The sequence below is a fragment of the Aquila chrysaetos genome, chromosome 5 (genome assembly GCF_900496995.4).
Source record: "Aquila chrysaetos chrysaetos chromosome 5, bAquChr1.4, whole genome shotgun sequence".
In the NCBI taxonomy this organism is placed as follows: domain Eukaryota; kingdom Metazoa; phylum Chordata; class Aves; order Accipitriformes; family Accipitridae; genus Aquila; species Aquila chrysaetos.
The window spans coordinates 24,209,061-24,236,459 of record NC_044008.1 but is presented as its reverse complement, the minus strand read 5'-3'; the positions used below and the strand labels follow the sequence as shown (position 1 = coordinate 24,236,459).

Here is a 27,399-nt window from a genome sequence, read left to right as displayed (position 1 = left end):
TAAAATATAGTCATGAGAGTTAAAGTATATACAGGAAAAATAACTTTGTTGTTACATCAGTTTAAACATTTGGAGCTGTATAGCCAATTACGACAAGATTATTCATTTCCATGTTAATAAATATGCTAAGTAATCTAATCTTACCTAGGAGCAGAGGCAGCCTAGTGGCTCCATCCACACATATGTAAATCCATGGAAAAACAAATATATCAGATTTATGTTATTTCAGTTGGGCCTTAAAAGGGCCACACAACTGCGTACCACTTCACCAGAGTGAAAAGACTGTATAAGCTCATATAATTTCAAGTTTTATGTTCTAACCTATTTTACTTTGCATATTTTGAGGGGGGAATAAGAAGAAAAAAGGGCAGGAACAGAATAGCTTCACGTATGTACTGTAAAGGGAAAACCTGCAACTCTGCGCTACAGTTTCTTTCCAGTCCTGCTGGAGCGCACCATTTGTGCATTTCCAGTTGTGATCCACAGAGAAGTAATGCAGGCCATTCAAATTTTACCAATACTATCAACAACAGGCAAAAAGCCAGTGGTTGGTACGCAAATTAAAAATACAGTAGAATGTCTTCTCCTAAGCAAGACAGACCTGCTGGCTTCAGGTGGAATATGAACCGCAACAAAAAGGATAATGAAAAAAAAGGCAAAAGCTTGGGCTGTTTCATAAAACACTGAAAGAAAGTAAGTGCCAAGCTTCAGAGTGGAGCTGAAGAAAAAATACCATCAACTCCTGCAGATTATTCTGATGATTTCACTTTCAAACCCAAGAGCAGCTGCTTCCACCAGTGAATAGAACAATTCCTGCCTATGAAACCAAACTTTGACATTATTCTGCTATGACTGTAGAACTGGCACACAAGAAGTCTTACTGAACATGAACTTTCATTTTAGGAACTGTTCACATTAACTCTTTCCACCTGTGTTCCTGGATTACTATTTCAAATGCAAAAGCAATGGACCTAACATAACAGGTCATCTTTCCAGACATACCCATTAAACTCTTCCAGCCCCTACAGCCTGCCTGTAGATTTCCCGCAGAGGCAGGAATGGAATGAATTGGTTTGAACTAAGCTACGCATGAGGATTGAAACTTCTGTAATGTGGATACACGAATAAAACTACATACACAATATATCAATATTTTGCTATTTACAGGAAAGCTTCCAGTTGAAGTCTAAAAACCAAAAATACATCTCTCTCAAGGATTTTATACTCCAAGCGTTATATGCATCTTACTGCATACAGTGTTAAAGGATCAAACTTGCACTGAACTTTGTTCAGTCAGGCTCTTCAGCATATGCTAAAACATGAAACAACTTCTTCTGCCACAGCAGAACATGTAGGAGAGAAGGATGCCCCTAAAGCATATTTCCTTTGTGGGCCTCTTAACCCACCCAATCCAGGCTGCAGTACAGCTCCACTATATTTCACTGATTCCATCCACCTGATGCACACAGTTGAGAAAAGAGAAGCTAAATTTCTGGGAAGCACTGCAAGCAGTCCTATCACTGCAGCAGGACAGTGGCAGTAGTAGTAGAAAATAGGCTAACTAAAGCCTCACAAATCTATCTGGTTAAAAGTCTACCCTGATTTTGTGGCAAAGAGAAGCCAGCGATATGTGAAACAGGAGAAGACTCAAATGAACAGAAATGAAGATATTAACAAGTCAAAAATATATAAAAAGGCTATAGCAGTAATGGAAAATTGTGGGATAAGGATGAATTTCATAAGCAACAAAAAATTCTATCAATTGTATCTGCTTATTACTATACAGAGTTGGCAAATATATCAATTAAGTGACAAAAGTGGCAGAGAGAGTTGGTAATTATCTCCTTTTTACACTTGGTAATAAAGACCATGTACTTGTATGTTGTGAAGATGATGAAGCACTTCCTCTTACATTAGCAACCAAGAGAATGTTATAACAACATCTGATAAGGACCACTATTTTTAAAGCTGCAAGCATGCTACTTTGCATGCAAAAGCTGTAAGAGAAGGATAGTAGGGGCATTTTCTTCTCTCAGTGATGTTTGTATCTAATAAACCTTGATTGTGCAAAAAATTTCAAAACGCCAGAATGTTAATGTGCCACCATATTAAGAAAGCAACAGTTTACACCTGTAACAATAAAGCTGTTTGCGTGGGACCGATGCTAGGCTAAGTCAGGCAAAAAAAGTGATACAGGATTCAGATGATCATGAATAAATAGCACTGTAATTCATGTCACTGAGTAGTTTAATCAAAAATAGACCCTTTCAAACAAACTTTCTTTCATTTTTAGATGAATATACACCATAAATGGTGTATGATTATTTGACTGAGCATTATTTGATACAATGACAAACTGTATTAAAGTGGAAATAACAATGCTAAAATGGTCAGCAAACTGACTCAGGTCAGAAAAAAGACAAAAATACCAACATAAATGGTGTTTCCCTGATATTTCAGGATCCAGAAAAGATGCCTTCTGTGGAAGATACACTTTAGTGAAAGATATTTTATTCATTCATTTGGAGACTATCATACCTTTTTGCTTATCTTATTTTAAAACTGCAATACAGAAACAGGTACTTAAATACAACTTTGGTATGGGAAAAAAACATACTGCTATATTTGAAAATAAAGAAAAATTATTGTTTTGAAACAAAAGGTTCTGTAAATGGAACTCTTCTGATGATTTAAAGTTTTCCTACCTATTACCAGTGAGTTTCAAATCTTTGCTCAAAATGAAATGCATTTACACTCAGCTCATTTTACACAAGAAAGGATGAAAATACACTGAAAAATCTAGGCATCCCAAAACATACAGAACAATTTGTAATTACTTTTATTGTGTGAAACACTTACAAAGAGTTGCATTTGGAACAATAAAGTTTAATAGACTGATAGAGCTTCTGGGGTTTATAAGTTCTCAGCTTTGCTCTAATGCGATACTGTTGAGGAGCCGTGCTGTTCAGAATGGTTTTCAGTTCTGTGTTATTCAAATCCTGATGATCTGTTAATACTGCAAAATAACAACACACAGAGAAAAGGCTGTGCATACCTATTAAACACCATAATATTTGAAATATGGGAAATGGCCATAGCAGGTATGCATTCTCCCTTAGTTCCCAGCTTCTCTTTCCTTCCCTGTTGCAGCCTCAGTTTTATCAATACATGTTACTGCAGTCTTTAAGATAAATCACAACAGGCTGTGGGAGCATGGTGTACTTCAGTGTACGGAAATTCAACATGTAGAAAAAAACAAATGAAAGTAGACTATATAAATATGCTCTATTCCTTTAAAAATGGAATAAAACCAAAGTCACTTTCATAAACTTATACTCTTAGAATAGCTCTTCCTATAATAAGTAGAATATATTATTTCAACCTTTGAGCTGACGTCTCAAAAATATTTTTGTTCTTTAGTAAAAATAAAATTCACCTTGATGTCAAAATGTTTCCTACCTGTAACAGGTAACTGCTGAGATCTCTGTAAGTGTGACTCAAGATCTAAAATCAAGAAGAATTTCTTAGTTATTTTCCTTCCTTCTTTTTCTTCTTTATCATGTGGACACACAAAACCAGATAGATAGGCAGATAGATACACACACAAACCCAAAAGCTGAACAAAGGAAATTGGAAATCCTAATGTATGAAAACAATATAGCAAAAGAGAAAAGCAAAGTAAGCAGAAGACAAACTTTAGATATCAAGAGTTAACATATTTAAGGAGGAATTAGTGTATACATTAAATAGCAATGCTCATCAAAATGAACACTTTTCAAATGTATACTGTGAATGATACTGCTGACATAAACCGTATTCATCCCCCTGTAATCCTTCTGGACAAGAGCGTCAATACATTATTCTAAAACCAATATGGACTGCCTGGTCCCTCCTCTGAACAACCTCTACTACATATACACAGTGCAGTAAATATGTGCAAAATTCTTTCTAAATTTGCAGTGTTATGGTCTAGACATGAAGTATTTATTTATTCTTGACTTTTGCACCCTCTTAGAAATATCCTATCAGAGTATGTTAATAATGCCTAAGTAACATAGGATTTTAAATGCTAGAAGCAAAGATGCAGACTATGTCCAGCCAGCTTTACAGTTTAATTCACTTTTAGTTATTCTTATTCTGGGCTAAAAATACCATCCAAAGAATAACATGGGATCTGTAGAACTGCCTGTAAGATACTATGTTTCCATGGCGCTGCACCTTGCAAAACTCTGCCACTGATACAACCTTCCGTCCAACGGCTTTAGAAGGGCTCCTCAGCAAGCAGCTGTTTAGTAGCGTTTTCAGTACCTGTCTCTAAGAAATTCCCCTTTAGAGGGAGGGAATTACATCACTCTGCTTTATGATCTAATATAATATGATTAAACACACAGTGTTTAATAATTTATTCACTGCCTCCTATGAAAGTATTTTTCCATGTACATGAAAGGCTTCTGCTGTGAGACAGAAGGACAGGGTAATGTCAGTTTCCAGTCTAATAATCACAGAAGAATTCTCTAAGGCTTTGTATGTGAAAGTAACATTACACACTTAAAGAAGCAGTTAACTGTGACCTTATCTTGACCATATATATGTTAGAAGAAAGAGCAAATCAGCTTTCAATTGCTCTTACCTGTAACATTGTTAAAAGTGCTGTCTAATTCCACTGACGACATGCTTTCCATATTCTGACTGTCTGCCAGATCCACAGATTCTAAGAATCTAAAAATAAATGACTAAATATTTTATAACCTAGAGAAGTCTTTCATATATACACACACACATATATATATATATGGGACTATACGTACACTTACATAAAACCTACTGTTTATCAATACACAGGTATAATGTTCAGACATAAATTTTCCAGCAGACACATAAAACTCAACTGACCCAGAAGCTGCAGGAGTGTGTACTAATGATGCAGATGAGACACTCCTCTTCAAATCACTTCTGGGACTTTAAACACAATATAGTGCCAAAAGAAGTCTGTACTACTGGAAATGGAATTCCTGATAAAGGAATGTGGACTTTGGTTACTTAGCCTTTCCTAGGAGGAAAAAAGAGACTTTATAACCTTTGGAAGAAGGGGCAGGCAACTCGGGAGGACTACAAGGATGTTGTGAGGTTATGCAGGGAGAAAATTAGAAGGGCCAAAGCCCAACAAGAAATTAATCTGGCTACTGCCATAAAAGACAATTAAAAAATGTTTCTATAAATATATTAGCAACAAAAGGAGGACTAAGGAGAATCTCCATCCTTTATTGGATGTGGGGAGAAACATAGTGACAAAGGATCAGGAAAAGGCTGAGGTACTTAATGCCACCTTTGCCTCAGTCTTTAATAGTAAGTCCAGTTGTTCTCGGGGTACCCAGCCCCCTGAGCTGGAAGACAGGGACAGGGACCAGAATGAAGCCCCCATAATCCAAGGGGAAATGGTTAGCGACCTGCTACACACCCAAGTCTATGGTGGTGGATGGGATCCACCCAAGGGTACTGAGGCAGCTGGCAGAAGTGCTCACCAAGCCACTTTCAACCATTTATCAGCAGCCCTGGCTAACTGGGGAGGTCCCAGTTGACTGGAAGTTAGCACGTGTGACACCCATCTACACTAAGGGCTGGAAGGAGGATCTGGGGAGCTACAGGCCTGCCAGTCTGACCTTGGTGCTGGGGAGGGTTATGGAGCAGATCATCTTGAGTGCCACCACATGGCACATACATGACAACTAGGCAACTGGGCCCAGTCCACATGGGTTTATGAAAGGCAGGTCCTGCTTGACTAACATGATCTCCTTCTATAAGAAGGTGACCCACTTAGTGGATGAGGCTGTGGATGTTGTCTACCTAGACTTTAGTAAAGTTTTTGACACCATTTCCCACAGCATTCTCCTGGAGAAACTGGCTGCTCATGACTTGGATGGGCCTACACTTTCCTGGGTAAAAAAATAGGCTGGATGGCTGGGCCTAAAGAGTGGCGATGAATGGAGATAAATCCAGTTGGCAGCCAGTCACAAGTGGTGTTTCCCAGGGCTCAGTATTGGGGCCAGTTCTGTTTAATATCTTTATCAATGATCTGAACGAGGGGATTGAGTGCACCCTCAGCAAGTCTGCAGATGACACCAAGTTGGGAGGGAGGGTTGATCTGCTCGTGGGTAGGAAGGCTCTACAGAGGGATCTGGACAGGCTGGATCGATGGGCCGAGGCCAATTGTATGAGGTCCAACAAGGCCAAGTGGTGGGTCCCGCACTTGGGTCACAACAACCCCATGCAACGCCACAGGCTTGGGGAAGAGTGGCTGGAAAGCTGCCCAGCAGAAAAGGACCTGGGGGTGTTGGTCGACAGCCAGCTGAATATGAGCCAGCAGTGTGCCCAGGTAGCCAAGGCCAACAACATCAGAAATAGCATGGCCAGGAGGACAAGGGAAGTGATCATCCCTCTGTGCTTGGCTGTTGTGGTTTAACCCCAGCCAGCCAACTAAGCACCACACCAGCTGCTCGCTCACTCCCCTCCAGTGGGATGGGGGAAGAGAATTGGAAGGGTAAAAGTAAGAAAACTTGTGGGTTGAGATAAAGACAGTTTAATAATTAATTAAAAGCTGCACGCAACACACAAAGCAAAACAAGGAATTCATTCACCACTTCCCACCGGCAGGCAGGTGTTCAGCCATCTCCAGGAAAGCAGGGCTCCATCACCTATAACAGTTACTTGGGAAAATAATGCCATCACTCTGAATGTCCCCCTGCCTTTCTTCTTTTCCTCATGGTTTTATATACTGAGCATGATGTCACATGATATGGAATATTCCTTTGGCCAGTTGGGGTCAGCTGTCCCAGCTGTGTCCCCTCCCAACTTTTTGGGCACCCCCAGCCTACTCACTGGTGGGGTGGTGTGAGAAGCAGAAAAGGCCTTGGCTCTGGGTAAGCACTGCTCAGCAGTAACAAAAACATCCCTGTGTTATCAACACTGTTTTCAGCACAAATCCAAAAGAGCCCCGTACTAGCTAGATGAAGAAAATTAACTCTATCCCAGCCAAAACCAGCACATCGGCACTGGTGAGGCTGCACCTTAAATACTGCATTCAGTTTTGGGCCCCTTGCTACGAGAAAGACATTGAGGTGCTGGAGCATGTCCAAAGAAGAACAACGAAGCTGGTGAAGGGTCTAGAGGACAAGTCTTATGAGGAGCGGCTGAGGGAACTGGGGCTGTTTAGCCTGGAGAAAAGGAGGCTGAGGGGAGACCTTATTGCTCTCTACAGCTACCTGAAAGGAGGTTGTAGTGAGGTGGGGGTCGGTCTCTTCTCCCAAGGTACAAGCAATAGGACAAGAGGAAACAGCCTCAAGTTGCACCAGGGGAGGTTTAATTGGATATTAGGAAAAATTTCGTCAAGTGTTGTCAAGTGTTGTCTTCAAGGGTTGTCAAGCATTGGAACAGGCTGTGCAGGGAAGTGGTTGAGTCACTGTCCCTGGACGTATTTAAAAGACGTGTAGACTTGTCACTTAGGGATATGGTTTAGTGGTGGACTTGGCAGTGTTAGGTTAATGGTTGGACTCAATGATCTTAAAGGCCCTTTCCAGCCTGAATGACTCCATGATTTCTTATGCATAACGCAGTTCAGTAAAGCATTTATATTATACGCTTCATCTTGAACATCTTTAAGTCTCATCATTTCCAAGTAACACATATGCACATGCTTAAAATGTGCTCAGTTTATTTGCTTAACCTTAGCTTTTACCTTTAAAAGATTATATGCCAGTATAAAACTGAATAAGTATGTTAATGTGGCCAGGCCTTATTATTACAGCACTATAAAAGAGAAATCTAAATCCCTACTGTATTTTAAATTTGAAAAATTAGCCTTTATTTAGCTATCCCCCCAAACACTTACTCTTCATCTTAGTGGTGCTAGAGACATATTCTGTTCCAGAGTTTCTGGTTCTTACATACTGTCCTGGTTTGGGCTGGGATAGAGTTAATTGTCTAGTAGCTGGTATGGGGCTGTGTTTTGGGTTCAGTATGAGAAGAATGTTCATAACACTGATGTTTTCAGTTGTTGCTAAGTAGTCTTTAGACTAAGTCAAGGATTTTTCAGCTTCTCATGCCCAGCCAGCAAGAAGGCTGGAGGGGCACAAGAATTCGGGAGGGGACACAGCCAGGGCAGCTGACCCAAAGTGGCCAACAGGGTATTCCACACCATGTGACATCATACCCAGTATATAAACTGGGGGGGGTGTAGGGCTGGGGGGAACTGCTGCTTGGGAACTAACTGGGCATTGGTCAGCAGGTGGTGAGCAATTGCACTGTGCATCACTTATATATTCCAATCCTTTTATTATTATTATTATTGTCATTTTAATGTTGTTATTATTATCATTATTAGTTTCTCCCTTTCTGTTCTATTAAACTGTTCTTATTTTAAGCCATGAGTTTTACTTTTTTTTCCCCCGATTTTCTGCCCCACCCCACTGGGTGGGCAAGGGGGGGAGTGAGTGAGCGGCTGCATGGTGCTTAGTTGCTGGCTGGGGTTAAATCACGACACATACGTTTACAATTCTAAACTGTACAGTTGTTACATTAGCCTAGAGTTTTCCAGAATCATCTAGGAAAAAAACCTACACACAGAACTTACGCTTTTAGTTCCTTAACATCCAGGTTACTTTCTGGTAAGACTCCTATTCCTCGACCATAACAGGTGCCACCATGAAGATGAAATTCTATATGTGAGACATCTTCATCGACAGCACTTGCTTGTTTCGTATGAATACTGTAAATTCTCAGAAAACTTCCAACCTTAAAGAAAAAAAAAAACAAAAAAACACAAAATTAGCTATTTACTTGGAAAAATCTAGGCCTCATAAAGGTTCTTCACTGGTTTCACTGAATCACAGAATAGCTGACATTGTCAGCGACCTCCGGAGACTGCCTAGTCCAACCCCCGTGCGCAAAGCAAAGTCAACTAGAGCAGGTTTCTTAGGGCTGTCTCCAGCTGGGTTTCGATATTTTCAGAGATGGACTCCAAAACCTCTATGGGTGACCTGTTTGTTTTGCTTTATCAGACAACATTACTGGCAGCAAAGGCTGATTCAGAACCAGCACAAGCCTTCTTTATTAAATCTGATTCTCAAGCAGACTTCAGAAGACAGATCAAACGAGCTAATATATTCCTTTCCTGAGGGCACAATTTGTCTTCTATATTCACAACACAGCCCTCCAGAGACTGACATGCTGTGATTTGTCCATGTATGATTGCACTCAGCAATTGACCTCATGTCCATCATCATGCATGGCATATTATCTGTTTATGTACACACATAAACACATCTGCTTACCCAGATTTGTTTATCATATCTTACTCTTACATTACAGTTAGCATTTTTTCAGCACTAGGACAAAAGGCAATGCGTGTTAGAAATTCAAAGATTTTGGCACTGTTCCTAAGTCTGTTAGATTTTCTCCTCAGGTACATGGAAGATATGCTTCTTGTTTTGCTTAGAATTATTTTGTGTTCTCTGAAATGGTTTTGTCCAGTTACACAAATGGACTTAAGCTAACTTATACAAGCACCTATTAAGAAAGAAGTTATGGAGTGCTGAACATCGAACACATCCTTTAACTTTGCTTTTATTTCAAAATACCACTCCTATTATCCCTTCCCCCCACCGCCCCAAAAACCCCAAACTAAAACCAAGGTTCTAAAGGTAGATAATCTGGAGACTTAATTATATAGTTAATTTCCCTTTGATGTGTTTTAAAGGCCTTTCAATCAAATTAACTAACACCCAAATATTTTTTTTAAAGTATAATCTAAGATCCAGCTGATAGCTGGCAAGCTACACACATTCAATAACCTGGATTTATGTTCACACTAAGTATCTTTTAAATAGCCCTATATAAATGATAAATTATTTTAAACTGACTTCAATTAACATTAATATTACAGCAGCCAGTCTGTTAAGTCTTATTTCAGCTTCAGCTCCTGCTTTAACCAGTAGAAACCTAAATCCTATTAGACTAGATTGGGCAGGTCTTAGTACAACACTTATAAATGTATCTATATGTGTAGAAAAGCAGATAGAGCAGCATCCTTATTCTAGAATCCTCCTCTGTATCAAGGAACAGACTACAATTATATAATGCGGGTATCAAACTGCTCTTTTAAACAATAATCACACATGGAAAAAGGCAGTGTATTTTCAAATTCAGGCACCAGGGACATAAAAAGTGCACTTCAGGCTGCACCTATTTTGCTCCTGGCATGGAGTTCACACCAGAGTTTTAATTGATCTGCACCGTTAGAGGGCTGCTCATTTTGCTCATTTAAAGCATATCAACAGGACAGCTTGTGCATTTAGATGGCAGTTAAGAGGCTCATCAGGAGGCTTTTTTTCTTCTTTCCAGATGCTAAATTTCACTTAGTTATGTTGAATATCCAAAAATACAAGGGACAGTCATATTATAAAACTAAACTAATGACTATGACAAATGCTTTTGGAGAAAGTTTTTTTAGAAGTTCTTAGCTAAGTTCTGCTTATCGAATTACCTTATATAAATATAATGGTGCCAAACCACTTTTTTTTTTTTCCCTGAGAGTAATTTGTATATAAGCAGGAAAAGGTTGATTATAATTGAAGATTTTCTTTCTTTCGAAAACAATGTATGAAAAAACTAAGTATTTGCTATAAGTACAAACATGAAACATTAAACATAGGAAAGGAGAGCCCAGAAGCCAAGAATACAAAATGCTGGTTTTGCATTCTAAACTTGTGTGCTGAAATTCATGCAAAACTCAACTGAATTACATGTTTTAGTGCAACACTCAACTTCCCAACATTTATGATCACTATCTTCCTATATATGCATTTTATTAGATGCCTTTTCTGAAAATGTTATTATTTTATATATTTTAATATCACTTAGAACTATACTAAAAAGGTCCATTATAATCGGCATTGCCAAATACTGAAAAAGTACGGAAGGTTATGAACGTCACCATAGACATCAGACCTGACTGTGCAAGACGGAGTGCAATTTCCGTGAATTCCTTTGGGAGGCAGCATTGCTTACTGTTAACAGTGGCAAGCAAATGTGGCTGTTACGGCTAAAAGTGTTACTGCTGTATTTCCGTTGTTTACAGAAAGCCTGCAGACCGAGCACACTTTATATACTTGATTGAGAAGAAATTATAATCTAAATTAAAGTAAACACCATGATTTACAGAGCCATCACTAAAATCTCGTACAAAACCAACTCCTTTCTTGACTTTACAGCAGTTTTGTTTATGAGCTACCTACCTCATTCAGAGCAAGTTCATTCAAAATGAAATTAAAGCAGTAAGAACACGTCTTGCAGTAATATAAAATATACTAATAACCTATTTGCAGTCTAAATCAAATATGACTATTTAAAAATACATATTAAGGCTAAAAAGAATTAAAATGAAGTTACTTATGCAGTTCCCTGGAACCAGCCAACTAAAACAACTTTTTAACATAGCAAATTCTCATAGTTATTTCAAAACATATAGGACTGTGTTCGCATTTAAGACACTAATGAATTCAGAACAGTCGTTTATCATAGCAGTTAAACGTTCACGTTTGGCCAGAAAGACACTCCTGACAAGAGGCTGTCTTGACCTACAGGAATCACTTAAAATCATCTGTACTGATTTTATGCATATTTTATGGCTGATGATACTGAAAATGAGATTTCTTTGTCATCATTTTATCACATCAACAGTCTAATTTTACTGAGTAAATTGTGTACAACTTTTTGCAAATGAGAGGAAGCATATACACAACATTTGGGTGTGGTCCTTTGCAATAAAAAATACCAACTTAAATCCGTTAAAGGGTTTGGAGGACTTGGGGTGGGATGGGGGGGGTGTTGTGGTTTGTGGTTTTTTTTTTTCCTTTTAATGAGTACAAAGACAGAAGTGGGGAAAATACCACTGACACGTCAAAGGAATGCTGGCCAGGCCTGAAAAATATAAGGCTAGATCTTACAGTCATGTAACTCATTTATGTTGCAGGTTGGAAATATGACTCAGACACTAGAAAAGCAAGCAAGACTTCTCAGTCCAAACTACTATCAAAAAAGACAGGACATTGTATACAGCCGGAGGAACAGCTGAAAATATTCAAATTCTGCATCTGAAGATACATAATGCAAAACAAATACTGTGAAACTATGGACCAGGACTTGTATGCACGCTCAAGGTTAATTGTTTTTATTGTAAAATCCAGAAAATGCATGGCAAAACAAAATTGATGGTATCAAGCCACAGGAGGAATGCACAGTACCATATATTCAATGAATGACAGTACATAAGGAAATCTCCAACCAGCTGTGGACAGCTGGACCCCTACCGTGCACTGACTGACCACTGATGCTCTCTCACCTTGATGCTTACCATCTAGCAAAATACCCCAGATGGAGAAACCCATGTCACAGACCTATTCCTGAGTTGTACGGCAAGGTCTGAGTGAATCCTGAGAACCTCTGGAAAAACTGGAATAAGAAGGGCTGAAGAATAACAAACTATAACCTATGGGGAGCAACTGTACTCTGGAGAGTTAGTTGCAGGCTGGGGTTCCTAGAGTAATGAGAAAGCCTCATGCACCCCAGGTAGCCAGAGGAAGAGGGAAATTCGAGAAAAAGCAGTAAACACAATTGTCTTTGCTTAGTTGTAGCTCTTGCTTGTGTCTTTATGCCCCAGGAAATAATCTACTTCAGAGATTAGACTTTTGAAAATTCAGTTTGTGTCCTGCTAAGGTAGCAAATGATGAAAAGCCACAATCTTACCCAGCAGGAAATAGAGGCCAGTAAATATAGGGGACAGAAAGTCTAGCTATGGTATCAACTGTAGCATACCTTCAATATTACTGAAGTTCTCTCCATTGGAAATTGTAAATAATATTTGACTGTCTTGGAAAATGGGATAGAATGCTCATATCTTCAGAGTTCTCTGGACAGAAAACCCAAACAAGGAGCTTTTAACAAACTTTGCAGGAATATCCCCAACACTGTGCTCCAGGATTTGCTAAAAATTCACTGTAATACATTACCCACTTTCTCCAGAATGTAGTGCTTACTCAGAGCTTCCTTGTCTGAACATGTGCCTACAGATACAATTTTAAAATAAGAACAAATATTTCAGGGTTTTTTTTGATCTGCCCTTCTTGGTATCAAGGCCATGTAAAACAGATTGTTCCTACATAAAACATCATTTCAGAGCTGCAACTGTCATTGCAAATGGTACATGACAACATGGGTGAGTATAACCTAACAATTCCATGACAATTTACATTAAAAAAGGCAATTCTAAGCTACTGTCAAATGCAGAAGAGATGGCTGAAAACTAGTGCACTTTTTTTGTTTCTGAAACCACAAACTGGCAAAACATCTAGTACAGTTTCTGTCCACACTGTTCTCCTGTTCACACTCAGGAAGGTGCACATGCATACACTAAACGCTCTCCAGTTTTATAAGTCTACATAAATGATTTTTTTAAAAAATTCTTTGCATAACAAGACCCTGAACTAAATAAAATATTATACAGATTAATATAGAGTATTTCAATTATACTTTCTTATGATATGACATGATTTCCACTAGTATTTAAAAACAAACCTTTTTTTAAATCTTCCATTTTAGGAAGAGTCCCACAAAATTTTATTGTCTTTAGATTATTCTCTGAAATAAAATTAATTGCATGTATTGCAACCTGAACTTAACAAATCCTCCTGAAGTTTAATTGTTAGGATATCAGCACTTTTTCTTCAATAACTCCACTAAGACAATCCACTAAAAAGCAGTGTTCAAAAATGATCTAACTTAAAACTTCTACAGCTTGCCTGAGTTAAACTACTGCAACTTTGGACATAGCCAGAAGGAAAAAACCAGCCCATGTTGCTCAGTAGGTCAAATCAGGCTTCCTCACAGTTTCCTTTGACGTTAGAGCTTCTGCTACACAGTGCAGTACCCAGCAAAGGCACAGATGCTTTAGAGATAAGAAAGGAAGGGCTTATAGGAAGGACAAAAAAAATTGAGAGTTGATGAAGACATCCAGTGTACCACATATTCAATAGGAATTCCTGAATATAAATAGGAGTAATAAAGGGAGGGAGTATCATCAGCTACTCAAGAAAATATGTTTTATTAAAATATATTTTTCCCTTAATTTTCAAAACATACTGCTTCACTGGAACTTCAGCAGTTATTTATATCAATAGATTACACCAGTTAGCAAGAGAAAAATTCTGGAAGAAAACCTGTAAGTAATTAAATACTTCCATGAGTAAGTTTTGTTATGAATTCTTACACAAAGGCAAGTTATTTTGCTATCTGCCATTTACTTATGAGCGGGCATTAATACATCAAATTGATTTCATGTCTGCTGATAGCCTCAGCCTAACAAATGGCTATCACTTACCTTTATTTTCTGGTAAACACTTTCTTAAAAACGACACTTGGGTATAGAGGGCAAGGCATAAAATGAAAGATGTATTCTTTGCTAATTTACTGTATTCAGAAGCAAGATGGCAGTATTGCTGAAGATCAAATGTTTAATTATGTTGTTGTTTTCTCTATCTAAGCATAATCAACATTACTGACCCACTAAATGAAGATTGCACTGCAAATTGTAGAAGTTTATACAACAGAAAATCTTTTATCGACTTTAGAATTACGAGCCTTTAATGGGACTACAAGTTTAACCCCACTTTATGTAATTTAAAAAATAATTCTGAAGTATAGAATACATTTTCTGAGTGCATAATTTTCACAGGATTATATATGATATTACAGTGTCTGGAAAGAACTGCTTAATTTGGAAGAATTTTTTTGTGGCAATTTTAGGGTAATGAGGCTGTTTTACATGTGTTGAAGGAGTTTTGCTTTCAAATAAAAGGTATGGGAAGTACAATGAAAGATAAAGAGGAACATTTGAAACTAATTAAGAGCAGAACTGAATTGATACATTCTCTGCAGTGAGTTCTAAGCAGACAATAGGCCACAAAACGAGAGTTAGAAATACCAAACTGTGCATTACCTTAAGTGATTTTGCCAGTTGTACATGGTTATCATAGACTAGAACGTCCACCGTTAGATTTCGCAGCTGATGAAGAACAACTTTTTCTCCTTCCAGGTCTCTTGCTTCCACAGGCACCTTCCATGTTGGGTAGGGACATTTTGTGCCATCCCATACCTGCAATGCAAATGAACTATTTCAATATGCTCAGAATACTTTAGATTGAGATTTTAAATAACTTTTATTTCTTTAACAAATTTGTTGTTTATTTAAAAATCTTAATTGGAATCTCAGTCTTAAAGTCCTTAATCCCTTTTTTGGGATTTTTTTTTTTTTTTAATTATTATTCCTTACAGAGTATAAAATAACCTCTATAGAGAATATGTTCAAGTGTTAAAACCTGGGTTTTGTTAATATTTAAAAAAAAAAAAAAAAAAAAAATCAGCGCTAGCAATACCTCAACTCTTTATCCAGCAGTTACAACTATTAGAATTCACCATATGCAGAACTGTCTATATTTAATATTTTAATCCTGCTATAGGTCCTTTTAACATTCCAGCTACAGTATTTGAAGACTGAGTACACAGCATATACTCCCTTAATTACTGATGATCTCCTACATCAGTATACACTGCTAGTTATCCAGAACGTATATGCTAAATACTGATGTTTTTCTAATACTTAAATAATGAGTATTCTAAAAATTGTTTGCCTAAAGCTAAAGTTCTTGATACATTTAAGTACTGAAATATCAATAGAGTTATTTTTGAGCTATCAAAGTTATTGTGAAAAAGTAACATTACCAACAGACTTAGCACTTTGGAACCAAAATCTTACTACTGAAACAAAACATTAAAATTTCAGTAATAGCTGCTTACAATATATTCTGTAAACTATGGTTTCCTGAGTTCCTGAAGATACACTCAAACACAACAGAAATAATGGTCTCAAATACTGGCAGAGAAAAAGAAAAATCTAGAGGCATTTCGACTATAAGACTGAAATGCTGCATTTCATAGGATTTCATGCATATAGGTTCAACAGAAGCTAATTTTCAGAAAGTTTGTCATACCAAGGCATTTTGTCCCAAGTTAGGCACTGCAGAGGGGGAGAAAAAAAAAAGACACCAAAGCTTAATTTTTAAAGGGTTTCCACCCCTTATGCTTAACAGCCGTGGATCAAAGGACGCTCAAGAAAAGATCTAAGAATCAGCAAAGCCATGTGTAAATACACTGAGAATAACTCATGGTTGAAATACTCATCTCAAATCAAGAGATAAAGGGAAAAACTGTTCACAGTGAAAATGACCCATAACATCAAATTAATGTTCCCAAATAAGAGTGTATTCTGAAGGACCCAGATAATGACGTGGTACATGCTGCCACAGATTGAAAAAAAAAAGCCTATTATCTTCCGATCCTGTACCATGAAATACTTAAAACCACCTTTGAAAGAGAGGTTGCCCATTGCTTGAATTATCAAACCTTTTCCAGACCTGAGCTTGAGAAACATAGATTTAGTGCATATATATTATGAATTTAGCCACTTTATTTTGTCAAAGGACCTAAAGTTTGCCAAGTTTCCCATTATTTTTCAACTGGCTTTACTTGGGATACGTTGGTAGTTCTACACTTAAGAGATGGCTCTGACAAATGGATTGAAATAACCTGAATGCTCCCTGTCAGATACAAGGATGACTACTTAGCTTTAAAATGTCCTTTGCCAGAGGAACTAATGGGACTAGCGTCAGGGCAGCTTTTGGAGGAATTTGTAAGCCAGTAAGCTTTCTTTACAAGAAAAAAAAAAATCCTTAGAAGTGTAGTTGCTTTTGTTTTTCATATGCACAAATATGAAAACAGATCAAGCTCTCTACCTCAGGAGCTTGCCAGCTCCACTTTACTCAGATGAAAACACAGAAGCCCTGGTTTCAAAAGCCAACACTGGTCTAAAAAACAACACTGATTAAATTAATTCTGGATAAGAAACAGCAAATGGTTCCATTACTAGTCACGAACAGACTGGAGCTAAGGGTTAGTAGCAACCTTTGATCACAATGGTCAGCAAAACACTGAAATGGGAGAGACACAATGAAACCTGTTCCTCTCTTCAGCAGAGTATGGCACTTGTGTGACATAGCTTAACATAGACAATTTAACTAACAGACAGAAGGAAATAAAAGAATAATAGTAAAACTCCTGTGAAAGGCATAAATGACAGAAAAACTTCTAGTGTTTTTTAGTGTCCATCAATTTGAATAACAAAATTATCAGAAAAAGGTAAGCACTAACAAGTTAGTGATACTGTCTTTATGTCATGTCAGCCTCAAGTGCTGTACATATCCCAATTAATTTATCAAGTGTAATATTAAAAGTTATGCTATGGGTGATGCACAAAATCACTGAAATTCATTTTACTTGTCTTTAAGCAATCCCCATTAGTTACATGAGCTCGACACTTAAAATAATCATTATATTTTATATTATAACCAACCATTAATATAACTAATACACTTGGAATGACATGATTCATTTAAATTATTATTATAAAACATATAACCAAAATATCATAATCACCATCACTCCATTTGAGCTGGTATTGAATTGTTTGTTTAGTGGATCAACAAAATAATCAGAGATCTGTCTACAAACTTTTGAAAAGGCTTCTCTTCTATCATGACCAACTTTTCATATGAGAAAGGGATTGTGCCATGCTTGTAAAATGGAGGAAATTAGCAACAGCATATCAATGTTAATCTACCATTTTTAAGCTTGTCCGTTGTATTTTAATACAGATTTAAGTATTTAGTATTTTATACTACTAAAAAAAAATACACAAAGGAATTACATATCAGAAAAATTGATCTACCCTTATTTGATTTCAAACTTTTACCTTCCTAAATCTATCCTAAATTTCCCCCCCCCAAGTCATTATCTTTACTATACAAAACTGACAAAATCGACTTTGGACCTTAAAACACAGAAAAGAGTGTAAAGAAATATTAATAATTTAAGAAAGCACTTGTCTCTGTCCTTGCAAAGGGTCCTTCAATGCTGAACATATACTTATTAATGAACAACTTAATTACAGTCCACAAAGTTCTGAAATTTTACTGGGTGTCATTTGACATCTATTTCACAAGGGATAATTAAATGGAAATATTTGTAAGAGCTGCAAAGTATATTATCGGATGACAGTTAAGGTTTGTTTCTGTGCAGTGCATGCATTGTTCTGCACAAGAAAAATCTTTGCTGCTTTAATGAAGGAATAATGCAGTGTGCTGTTTCTAAAAATGTTGTACCAATACAGTTTAATACAGTAGAACCAATAAATAATTTTATGAAGTCATAAAATGGAAAATAACAGACTGTTCATCACTCACATTTTAACAATCAACTTATAAAAGAAAGAAAAAAAAAACCAGAGGAGTTTCAGAATAATACCAGACTGATACATCTGGAGCTAAAACCAGGAGAATTATGCAGACCTCCTTTTTATTTAGCTGATGTTAAGGATCACCCTTGGAAAGTACTCTCCTGTTGTGTGGCACTATGCATTTTGTACTTCCAGTGAGCACTGATCCCCAGAGCGCTTGTGTATAACTAAAATAAGCTACCTAAAATCCATCAAGATAGATAAAATAATTCATTCACTCATTTTCTAGATAGTGCTACTTACTGCATTAATTATATCCAGTAGATATAGAACTAAAAAACAAGGTTAAAATTTCAAACTAACAATATTTTTCAACTTAAGAAATCTTGCAATATTTAATCTACAATTGTTTGTGAAACGATGATCCATACCAATGCCATCTTATAAATCTTCTCTAAAGAAATAAATCAGATGAACAACTTTAAAGAGAACTGGGATTTCTGTTTTGTTTTCATAGAAATAATTTGGTAAAGGATCATAGATTTGCTTAACCTCAAAATATTTACCTACATAACATTATTTAAATCAATGAATATGTTTCAGCAAAAACTGAATCACAATGTCTTAATAAATAAATCTAAGAAATTACTTTAAAAAAAAGAAATCTACCTTTAGAAGAAAAGAAGATCCATCCACTTTTGCTTTTCCTACCAGCTGGCAAGTGAGATCAAAGAACAGCATTGGCCTAACACCAGACAATTTTGCTGCTGGTCCAGAGATGGAAAGATTACTGGCTGCCCAAACACGCAATTCTTCTATTGTTTTCTGTTCTTCATCCATGAAAGTGTACACTTTGCTAGAGGATCGAGGAACTACTGGCGTTCCCACAGTTCCATCAAATGTCAAGGATGCAAATCCCACACCGGTAATTCCCTGCATCTGTCCATTGTATTCCCTGATCTGTAACAAAAAATGACGGGAAAAAAAAAAAATAGTTGCACTGCATCAAAATACACATACATTTCTGTTTTAACATATGCATGAAGAATGGACCATTTATCATTTTTGTTCCTGGTGCTATTAGGAGAACAGAGTCAAAATAAAAACAACAAAAAAAAGGAAATTAACATTAACAAGAAAACAAAGTGAATAAGCACAAAATATAATGCAACACAAAAATTTTTAAAGAGGCAGACTAGTACCTACCTGTAAATATACAGCATCAGTGCAGAGTATTTTATTCACAAAACTCAAAATGTTTGTGTGGGGAACACATCAGGATTGCTTTTACAGATGGGGAAACTGAGGCACAAGAGAAATTAATTTTTAGGGGTCACACAGCAGGGCTATGGCAGAGCAAAGTTATTATGGATTCCTGTTTTCTGCCTCTCAATAGCCTCATTTCCTGATATGGAACTTAAAAAGAAATTATCAGTTCTAGGAGGTATTTTTTTTTTTTCCTATAAAGCAACAGTGACCAGCTTTCATCCCTTGAATTATGAATACAGCTTTCATAATTACTCTTGTGTCTGCTGCCCTGCACGTGGCAGGTCCCCTGTATCCTGCTGATTTAGCTGCGTATCTGCTACTATATAAAACACAGTATTCAAAGTCTGAAGTATTCCTTCAAGGATGTAGTCTAGTCTTACTGTTCCCTGCACTTTATATATATATATTTATATCAAAGCACTGCATGACTCATTATCCAGAAATCCCAAACTGTCTGCTTTAATCCATCCTTTTTAATTAAGATTTGCTTAGAAAAAAAGCAACAAGACTTCTGAATATAGTGTTTGTGAGACGATCTAGTTTAGGATTCCCAGTGCTCAGTTTTCAAATGGTTAAAAATCCTACTGATTTAAAAGTGCAGAAGCTGAAAGATGTGACAGAAGTTCTAAACAGCAACATTTTTTTATGAAAATATTGCCAACGGTTTAGGCCTATATTTTATAAACACACTGAAATTTAAAAAGCACACAAATCAAGTATTCCTTGGAAATTCATAAACAAGGCAGTTCAATCTTGGTGACAGGAACTCCTTTAATCCCTGGTACTTTGACATACTGCATAAATGCACTAAGGATCATCTCTAGGATAAACTTTCATCTACTTAAACATTCTCCAGACCTGATCAACAGAGCACATCAATTCACGATGTAGTTGTTCTTCATCGTAACACTGAAAAGCTTTAGTCTTTTAACGTTTAGGCTTAAATATTGAAAATACAAGAAAACCCAATGGACAAATCAGGAGAATACATAGTTTTATAATCAATTTGTGCCCATTACCCATGATCTGGAAAGAAATGTTCCACTATGACACTAATATGTTATTTAATATAAATACATAGATTTACTTCAGGTGCTGCTACTGGCATTGTAGTCCACACCTTCTCAAAATAGGTAACATCCAGAGAGGAGAAAACCTTACTTATTCATCCGCTATCAAAAGATACTTCAAGCATATTTTTAAGTATCTTGTCCGATGTCAAACATTTCTCAAAGTGTTTTAATTTCCAATTTACCTATTTATTTATTTCTCCACTAATTCTTTTAAATCATCATCAGAATATCTTGACTTCTTCCTTACTAAAGATTCTGTCCTAGACCTATAGCCTATTTATGACGGCTCTAAACCTTTCAAGAAACCAGTTCAAGAAACTACTTTGTCTCCATGGGCTTCTACTAATATTTCACCAAAGACTATTTTCCCCATTTCCCAAATCCTTTATGTCATGTTTTAAGCATTCATGGGGCTGTGCTTGAACATGCTGTACTTCCGTCATCTCTTAGTACCCTCATTTAGTGGATTTGAAATCAGCCTTAATGCAGTGAAAGGCAGTTATAAAATAACAAAAGAAATAAAACACATAAAGAAGGTAAACCTGAAGTGTCATGATGAGAAAATTACCAATGATCTTGAAGCAAAACCAAATGTCCTTAGGCATAAGTATGTGGAGAAGCCACTGAGTGGTCTCAAAGGTAAACAGCATTCAACAACATTATTTAGTGAACAACAGAACAAACAGGAGAACTAAATGTAGAATAGGTTATAGAACAAAATATTTCATACCTGGAAAATTGTTTGTGTCAGACCCATAGAACAGATGATGGTCAACAGAAATTCCCTGGGCTTGTTCTTTAAAAACAAATCATTACTAAAGTGATAAGGAATCACTGGAGTGTAAAATGAACAAAATCCATGGGCAAATGTTCTTTCATTATGGCACTCTTAAGTAGATCTCAGATCAAGTTAAGCAGTGATACTGTAAACTAGTTATATTTTCCACACACAAATGATTTTGAAATTGAATTAAACTTAGGGAAAAGAGCTAATCTGAGACTTCTGTATATGATGACAATTCCCCCTCAGTAGATTTTGTGTCATTTCTAGAGGCCTTGGGGATTTTTTTAAAAAAATCAGCCTGGGGCAGGGGGGGAGAACAGGGAAGGGGGGCAGATGGCTATCACTTCAAAAATTCCCTGAGAATTTTAAATAAATTCAATAAATAATGGTTGCTAAACAAAAATATATTCTGGGACAAACACAAAGCAGATACAATACATTTGGCTTGTTCTAAGCAGGCAAGTAAACTCCAATACATATTGCAGCAGCCTTTGGCACAGTTTTTATAAAATAAAGAACAAAAGGTGAAATGCCACCTCAACAAACTGTGTGGACAATAAACTCTAGTGATTTCTATGGGGTACAACTCTATCTTGAATATGCTCATTGAAAAGAAGCTAATCCTGAAATATTTATAAATAGATTTACAAGAACCTAAACCACCTGAATTTTTTTTTTTTTTGTTAACTGAAGCTGGTGTTATTCACCTCGCTCAATGGAAAAGTGCGATAGTAAGTAGTGTATAAAGCTGGAATAATAGCATCTCCAAGGTAGTTTTCCATCAAACCTGATTGTTAAATTACAGAAGGAAAGGACTATTATGAAACCACTGCAGTCACAGATCATCTTAGAATATAAAAAAATGCCTTGTAAAACAACATATAATAAGCTAATGTACATGTTCTTATACTAAGAAGGAAGATTTCCTAAAATAAATTTAACTATTGATTTGTGGAAGGATCAGGAATTCAAGATAATATTTTGAAACATGAATACATTAAGCTTAAAACTTCTTCATTATTTATACATATAAAATTATGTCAAGACATCAAGTTGTGTTGTGGTTTGTTTTTTTGTTACTTGAATTATTGCATCATCTGAAATGTACTGTCCAAACTTCTATTTCAATTTGAGTATACATTCAGCTGAAGACCTCATTGTAAGGTATCTTTTACCTAAGCAGAAGTCAAAAACTTATGATCCCTCTGATTCATGGTTGACAACAAAAATAATAGAAGATCAATGTTCACATGCTGCTACCCAGTCTTCCCTTAACTGCAGAAATGTAGTATATGTGAGATGCTAGTGAAAACAAAAGAAAGAGTGCAAAATTGTCTACAGGCAATGTATCTGCAAAAATTAGTTACTGTGGTGAGCAATCTATTCCCCTCAGTTAAACACATGTATATAAGCACATGCCACTCTGTATGACACAAACAGGGTTCAGCTGACACAGCAGCAGTGACAAAAAAATCCCCTCCTCCTCAAACACAGAATCTGATCACAAGCCTCCAGGAGCAAAAAACTTTATGAAGGTATAGACGGGGTTACAACTGGCTGTCACAGAACCGTAGGAATTTTGGTTGGCAGGGACCTCAGGAGATCATGAAGTTCCATCTCTTCCTCAGGTCAGGGCTGTTGTCAGCACTGTGTCACATCAGGCTTTGGCTAGTTGAGCCTTGAAAAATTCCGAGCATGGAGATTCCAGAACCTCCCCAGGTAACCTCTTTCAATAACACACTACTCTTAGTCCACAACCGTCCATGGAAATACCCCCTTTGCCATACTAAGTGTTACCACATCTAGAAGCATAAGGTTCCCCAGCACTGATTACCAAGTATTTTGATTGTATTGAACGTTTAAAAAGATCTGTAGGAATTTGGGGAGAATACCGAATACATGGATTATATTTCAAGTGAAACTCCATGCAAAAACCTAGACAAGAACTTGGGACAGTGCCAAAAAAAGAACACAATATACTAGGTGCCACACACTCTTCTAATTTGTTCTTATAAATGATGGCTATGAAAAAGGATCTTCTTCTAGAAGCTGGATAAAAAATTTACCTTATGCTAGGGGATGGGGGGTTCCAAGTCACAAAGGGATGCCCTTTAATTCTTCCCATTCGCTCACCACCTTACACAAAGTTTTAGAGACAGATTACTGCAATTTAACTTGAAAAATGGTCTAGAATTAGCTGGACCAGACACTTGATGGAAAAACACAAACAAATAAAACATAGGTTTTCCATTGTGTCAAGACAAAAAATTAGTTCACTTAGGTATTCAGCTTATTTCCTTGGGTTCTTTCTTTTCTATTTTTGGCTGCGCAGGTAGCCAACACAGAATGGAATAGCATCTAGGAGCCACTGGTCCAAGACAGCATGGGTTTCAGACCTGTCTGAACTGAACCACAGAGCTTTTAAAACTTGGCAACACTCCACAAGTATTGTTTGCCATCTGAGCAGTGATGGGTTATAAACAAAGGTTGCTTTCTCCTGTTAAATGCTATTACTTTATCAGTGGTTCTGACATTTTAAATAAGAAACAAAGCAGAAGCAGGTTGAGAAGGTGTCTTGTTAAGAAATTATGTTTATATGCCTCAAACTAGCTGAAAAAAATCCCAAAAGAACTGTCCTGAAGTCTTACGGTATGAAAAGCCTCAACAATTTCATTCCTAAACATCCTTTCTATTAAATGGGAGTTGCTCCTTTGTGTTATGGACTTCTTAGAGAAAAATCAAAGTCCTGGATTTATGATGATTTGTCCATCTCAGAGACTGTAGCCACTGAATACAATACACTGTATGTCCAGCATCACCTACAAGGATATTAGTAACCAATCCCCTTAATTTGTCCCTGTTCTACTGCTGCTGAAACTCTTGAGGTTTATTAGGAATTGCACAGGGCTAAGAAGAGGCTAAAAGTTAGAGTAAGACCTTTGGCGATGTTTCTCACTACCCCTCTTCAGACTTGGCAACACGAGAACAACTTTAGTCCTACAATCTGGAAACCTACATTTTTAAAACTAATCTGGAAACAGGAAATGCTTGTTTTCCATTCTGAGTGTCATGCAGTGCACGAGGGTAGGATGGGATGGAAGGCAAAAAACCCATCATAAACACTGATGACATACTTCCAAGCTAAAACAAAGTTGCAGATCAAGCATTTGAATGATATACACATCCCATAACAGAACATGCAAACAAATACTCCCAATACCAGAAAAAAAATGACCATGATTTGTTAAAATTGTTATTAATTTAATAACTTATTGCTAAAAAATATGCTAGACAACTGAACTTGAGCCTTAACACTGTATCAGATGCAAAGATTAATTTCTTTGTAAAAGTTTGATGACTGTCACTGATGCTGTTTATATGAAGAAAAAAAAGTTTCCTGTCAAAAAAACAAAGTCACTTGGTATATTTCCTTATATCTTGTAAATGTTTTCTCACATTAAAGTAAATCACAGTCTAAACAACTTTGGATAATATGGTATGCTGATTATATTTTCTTGTATTTAATAATGTAATCCTAGTGTATGTGTACCTCCAGCTGTATGAACAGAGAGGTAATAATGAAATAGAGAAGCAATTTCAAGTAACTTAGTAACTCTCTGTCCTTATATAAATTAAACCATTTTGAACATGTTTAAATATAACAAGAAAACTGAACTACAAAAATTATCTGCAGGCACCTTCCAAAAGAAAGTTAACAAGGCTAGTCATATGGAAGTCAAATTAATTTTTATGAAGACATGAAAAATACACCTAGATACTAGGACTGTAAATTATAGCTTATCCTCTACTATTCCTGAGAATTGCTGCCTGCAAAATAAGATTATCAGAAACATCTGCAGCAATAGAAATACAAATTAAAGAAGAAAATGAACAACACATTGTACATTTCATTTACCAGTTCACCTGAACATATTATAACTATTTTGTGGAAAAAAAAATTGTATGCAAAAAGTGTATATAATTAAACCAGCTGAAATAATTTGTTTTGATAATAGTTTAAAAAAAGCCAGCAGGCATCGTAGCACTGCTTTAGAAATATTCCTCAGAAAAAGTGGCATAGTATATTTGAGAAAATTCTAGTAAAGTAAAAAAATACTATTTTGGAGTATTTCCTACATATTTAAGACATGATCAGGTAACTTAACCACAAGTACTCAGATGAAAATTTCAGAAAACATATGTGCAAAATTCTAAGACTTTGAATTACGGAGAAACTCTATCACTGTCTACAGTCAGTATTTCCTGACATTATTTACTTTAGGACAAATACGTGTTTTTAATTTAAATTCCATCAAAACTTCAAAGTGAGTTGCATGCCTTACATAATTTTTCAAGGGAAGCCAAAAGCAATAGTAATATTGATATCTCTGAGAAAAATGTTGGTTTCTCTGTGTTAAAAAGAATCTCATAATTGTTTAGTAAAAAAATTTTAATTGCCTCCACTCTTCAGAGCAAGAATTGGAAAACAGGGTTGCAATGCTGCAGACAACATGTTCTTTGACATCCTTTTTAGCAAAAAGTCTCAAACCTAACTTTGGCCAAGTTTTTATATTTTGGATGACATTTACTCAGAGGACACTAGAAGTCTGGCAGCTAAATTCTGCCAAAGTTTAATGTTCACTCAGTATGTTCCGTATCTAAGCTCCAGACTTTCCCCTCTCATCCTTATCAACCTGACAGCTATGGCCAGAGCTGCCTAGGAATAAGAAGTGAGCAGATACTTCTCCTGTGTCTCTCTCTCAGTGCCTTCCATACTGCATCAAGTAGAAAGAAAGAGAAGGAATCCACTTTCATGGGACAAATTGGATTAAACTAAAGGAAGGAATACACAGAGACAAGGAAACCACTAGCAAAGTGCAGAAGAGTGCTCCTAGAAGTAACAGCAGACTGGTTTAAAGATCAGAGTAGGTAACCTAGTGGAACAAATGCTAGGTTAAGTATTACTAGGTTAAGGAGAGTGATGCACAAAAAGAGAGACAGGACAGAACTGGTAAGGGTAACAAAAAAGGGAGTGTGATTGAGCCTTCTATGTTTTTATGATGCCACGTTCCATATGCTTGATATTCAGATTCCCACTCCTCTGTGGACAGGCAAACAGCTTAGAAACTCACTAGCAAAACATATATCCTATACTTGTCAACTGACTGATCTATGGAGGGAATAACCATCTATCATGACTATAAAGTACTTATGCTCAAAGCAGCAATGCATTTCTATTGTAAATCTAAAGAGTTTGAAGCAGATGAATATGCAATTGATAGCATGCAAGAAATTTGTTTTCTTTTCTTGCTGTTTTTCTCCATTTTGTTATTCTAAAGGTCTAGGATGCTGCATCTAACTGCAAAGCTAAAACACTAGAATTATAAACCGTAATTATTCCAGAGTTAGATGACACAGTTACTGTTGTCTGTGCAAACACAGTTCAGCTCACGGTGCATTTCTATCATGATACCCCATTCCATTACCCTGTTTTTCTACAGGACATTTTCCTATGCAGTGCACGACTTGAGAAGCGCAGTGGTGATGAATTAGTGCTGTGTAACAAAGAAGCTGTCATCTTTAAGACTCCTACTTAATTTGTTACAGCAACTGGAGCCTATGTAAGGAAGGAGTTAAGGCATGAAAGTAAGAGAGGAGAATAGCATCAAGATTACTATGACAAAAAGCTAGAGAATTAAGACTTTGTAATTGCTACAGAGATTGCATTATGCTGATGAAGTCATATAAGTAAATTTTACGAGAGGTCACTCCTTTGCTCTTCATTCTCCAAGTGTTCCACATGAGTCACACAGCTCTATAATGCTGTGTATTCAGGAAAAAAGACCCATCAAAACACATCCTAGACAGTGATTGTA

The 27,399-nt window shown here is 36.6% G+C and overlaps 1 protein-coding gene across 5 annotated transcripts in view; it reads right to left on the bottom strand.

Annotated features, from left to right (window-relative positions):
• Nucleotides 1-27,399, bottom strand: part of POT1 (protection of telomeres 1) — an 86,208-nt gene that overhangs the window by 16,617 nt on the left and 42,192 nt on the right. For all 5 annotated transcript variants that reach the window (XM_030015202.2, XM_030015203.2, XM_030015204.2 and 2 more), the window contains exons 9-14: nt 19,067-19,357; nt 15,047-15,202; nt 8,627-8,787; nt 4,631-4,719; nt 3,460-3,504; nt 2,860-3,016 (exon numbers count right to left, since the gene is read on the bottom strand). In XM_030015202.2, coding sequence (XP_029871062.1) covers nt 2,860-3,016; nt 3,460-3,504; nt 4,631-4,719; nt 8,627-8,787; nt 15,047-15,202; nt 19,067-19,357 — 899 coding nt within the window. The remainder of the gene's footprint in view (nt 1-2,859; nt 3,017-3,459; nt 3,505-4,630; nt 4,720-8,626; nt 8,788-15,046; nt 15,203-19,066; nt 19,358-27,399) is intronic.